The following is a 3,795-nucleotide window of genomic DNA, read 5'->3' as shown; positions in this document are numbered from 1 at the left end:
TTAGGAAGAAGCTAAATGAATAGTCAAGGATGGAGAAATGGTTATAATTCTTATATTTCTATATCTATTACTTCACTGCATACTTCATACTCCATACACTGATACACACACATATATATAGTCATGAGCTACACATTGCTCAAGACTATCACACTCTAGGAATAGCACAATGCTCAAGACTGCACATTGCTCTAGGATACACATTGCTCTAGATTATTATTTTAACATTATTGAAACATTCCTGATTTTGCTCCATGATGTTTCAACAGTTGACAAGTTTAAAGATGTTTTTACGGAAGGATTAGTCTATGGTGTAAAGAACTTTTTAGTGATCACAAACTTTTACACCTTTAAAACAAGTCCACACGGATACATGTTGAAGTTTAACTACCAAACCATGGTGAAAGAGTTCAAGAATCCCAAATTTCCTATGCACCTCTATCGCCTTAAAGGTTTTGAAGAACTCAAAACAAAGCAAACTGTTGATGAGAAGGAACTATTTGGTAAAAACAAATTATGTGTCTTTTTGCTCAATATGCGTATAGAGTCTACGTTTATAAACTAATGTTACTTTCTTATTTGTTATAGATGTTATAGGTAGGGTTGTCGAATTCCATGTTCCACAGGATAAAGTAATTAATGGAAAAAACTCTAGGCTCATTGATTTCATCATTGAGGATGCCGAGTATGTTTCCACTCTTTTCATTATTTTTTCTATTTATAATTTATAATGAACCATTTTATTAAAAAAATGCAACCTAATGTATTATTTTATTAAAAATGCAGTGGTAATCGATTAACATGCACCATGTGGGATGATCATGTGGCTAAGATTGAGCCATACTACAACTGCTGCCCTAAAGAACCATTGGTGGTTTTAATCCAATTTTGTAGGGCTAGGCTTTGCCTAAACAGTAAGTTTTCTATTTTTTTAAGTCATTTTTTTAAGTCTTTTTTTACGCCAACAGTATACTTCTGTAATCTATTTACTAGCAGTTTACCTAAGTATAAAAATACTTTTAAAACATTATGTACCTGCACTTTTGAAGTTTTATTTTGCTTTCCTGTGGCCCTTATTATGTACCTGCCAACCTGCAATCATAAACAAATTATTTTTAGGTGGAGAGGTCAAAGTCTGCTCTTCTTATGATGTCACTCAGATTCTCTTCAATGAAAAAAATCCAGTGTTTCAGGCATTTAAAGACAGGTTTTCACTATTCTGTAAATTGTCTTTTTATTTGTATACATAAATGAAAACTGATATTTTTAATTTGTTGAAATCTCTTAGTCTAAACATTGACCAGACTCCTATGAAGAGCATTCTGTCCCAATCCAGTTTTAATCCTACCAGTTCTTATTCAATTTCACATGAACCAGAGATGCAACTTTGTACCATTTCCCAAATTTATCAACTAAAGGAGGTATGTAAGGTCTCTTATATAGTAAATTCTGATTTCATTTGCTAGTATATCCTAATGATTTGTATTTTTTTTATAGTATGGGGATTTCTGGGTAGCAGCAAGAGTGGTTTTCATAGACAGTGGCAAAGAGTGGTTCTGTGCTTCATGCAGAACAAAGGGATGTAACAGAAAGTTATCTGACAAAGAGGGTACCATGTATTGTTTAACCTGTAATAAAACTTGGGCTGAGGGTGTTTTAAGATACATAGTTAAAATTAGGGTGGCAGACTTGAATGGAAATGCACCTTTCTTGCTTTGGGACCGTGAATGTTGTGAACTTTTAGGAATGAGTGCTTATGATTTGGATGCAAAGCAGAACAAGGTAAGTTTACAGGTTTATTATATACAATTCTGCTCTTAATTATGTTTAATGTCTAATATCTTTTGTAGGATAAGAATGGGGTGCCTAAAGAGTTGCAGTCCTTGGTTGGCCTTAATCTTATCTTCCGAATTGCTGTTCGCAAGGAACAATTTCAGAATATGCTAAACGCATTTCCAATAATGCGTATTTTAAATGACAATGACTTAATTGAAGAATATGCTCCAGAGTTAATGCATGGTAGGGACAAAGATTTATCCTCAAAACTTGAGTTAGAGCTGACAGAAGAAGATCTCTGGGATGATGAGGTTTGTTTAAATGAACTATAACTATACAGAGCATTTCAAATTATCTTACTAAATGAGTTCTCTATGTGTATAGGATTTTGATGATGTGAATGAGGCAGAAAGTCCTTTGCAAGTGGTCCCAAACAGACTTGATAAGGATTTAGCAGACAATGCAACAGTTAAGAGAGCTCTCATTGATGCGTTTTCAAGTACTCAAAGCTCAAAAAAGACAAAGGAGTATGCTGTTAAGCTTGAGAAGCTGAAAGAATTATGAAACTGTGTTTGAGAAATTTAAAACAATTACTGTTGGTTTTTGTAAGACTATGCTGTTTGAATGTGGTTTGGTTTGCTGTTTTTAGACAATGTGGTTTGGTTTGCTGTTGGTATTTCATGGTTTAGGTAACTTTGGACTGTAAGGTTACTCATGATTTAAACAATATCATGTATGCAGTTTTTTTTGTTTAAGGATATGTCAAACATATTTTCGTAGTCTTTGTTCTATTTTTTTTGCAGGCACTCTACAATTTTATAAAAACATTGCAAGGTTTATTCAACTCAGGAGTTGCAGACTACTATACATGATCTTTGGTTCAAATCTTGCTACTATTCACCATTTCTTTCTTCAAATATTCTATCTACTAACCATTTTTTAATGTGTTTTTCACATTTTTGTTTCAGGCAATGGACAAACCCTTATTTTTCAGCGTATTGAAGACTGAACAAAACACATCAGCTATGAACCAACGTATGGGGAGGAAGATTCATAAGACATTACTTACATGGACAAGGAGCAGCATACTATTTTACAGCTTTACTTCTAGGAGCTATTTCTCTCCATACCTTTTTTTATTACAAATTCTTAATGACAACATAAAAGCCTTCAACCTGCAAATTAAAGTCAAACAATTCATTAATATAAGATAATTAACGTATATATGAAAACAAAAGAATTCATTTTTTCTCAGTTTGGCAATGAACATGACTAGAATGACTTAAAAAATTCATGACATGACAACTACCATTTTAATGTGAACAGAAATAATGTGGCATCTAAAATGAAGCAATTCATTACAAATAATTAATTTGTGAAATACTTAGTGGAAATACAAGTTCTTTGCATGAAATAAGTGAATGCAAATACAATTGCAAAAGTGCAGTCCAGTTTTGAGCATTTTACATTTTTCTCAATTGCAACTTATATAGGTGATGGCAACCTAATATATCTGCAAAATAAACTTGCTCGAAAATCATGAAAAAAACAAATTAATTAACTTGAAAGTAAAGCTCTTATGATCAGTTTATAACTCAGTGAATTGACTTTGCTTGACAAAACAATTAACTGTAAAACTGAATAACATTTTACTTCATGCCAACTAATGAACCTGACCAAAACAACTAAGCATATTGCATGTACTCAACTTGATAATACCTACGGAGCACAATTTTAGTAAACTGTCTCAAAAAACCATGAAAGAATTACTGGAAACTAATATGGTTATTATTTAATCATACAAATCATACATCTCCAATAATACAACCATAACAATAACATTACAACACACATTCAACTATTACTCCCCAAACTAATATAAAAAAATATTTCAAAAACTTATAATTTCAAATTACTGCAACATTATTAGCAGTCATAAAACTTTTTGCATTCCACATTTATGAGTTATCAATATTCAATGCTTTGTTTTATCTGTTTTCAAAAAACTGATTACATTCT

General features: G+C 31.9%; 1 protein-coding gene across 1 annotated transcript; it reads left to right on the top strand.

Moving 5' to 3' along the window:
- The first annotated feature begins 373 nt into the window (after window positions 1-373).
- On the top strand, window positions 374-2,340 carry LOC115999572. The gene is made up of 8 exons (XM_031239414.1): window positions 374-503; window positions 589-685; window positions 787-914; window positions 1,120-1,207; window positions 1,289-1,421; window positions 1,498-1,782; window positions 1,851-2,087; window positions 2,161-2,340. Exons 1-8 carry the CDS (start codon window positions 374-376, stop codon window positions 2,338-2,340), a joined length of 1,278 nt encoding a protein of 425 aa, XP_031095274.1.
- The last annotated feature ends 1,455 nt before the right edge of the window (window positions 2,341-3,795 follow it).

The sequence above is a fragment of the Ipomoea triloba genome, chromosome 12 (genome assembly GCF_003576645.1).
Source record: "Ipomoea triloba cultivar NCNSP0323 chromosome 12, ASM357664v1".
Classification (NCBI taxonomy): domain Eukaryota; kingdom Viridiplantae; phylum Streptophyta; class Magnoliopsida; order Solanales; family Convolvulaceae; genus Ipomoea; species Ipomoea triloba.
The sequence above is the reverse complement of the archived record's forward strand: the minus strand, read 5'-3'. Positions and strand labels throughout refer to the sequence as shown.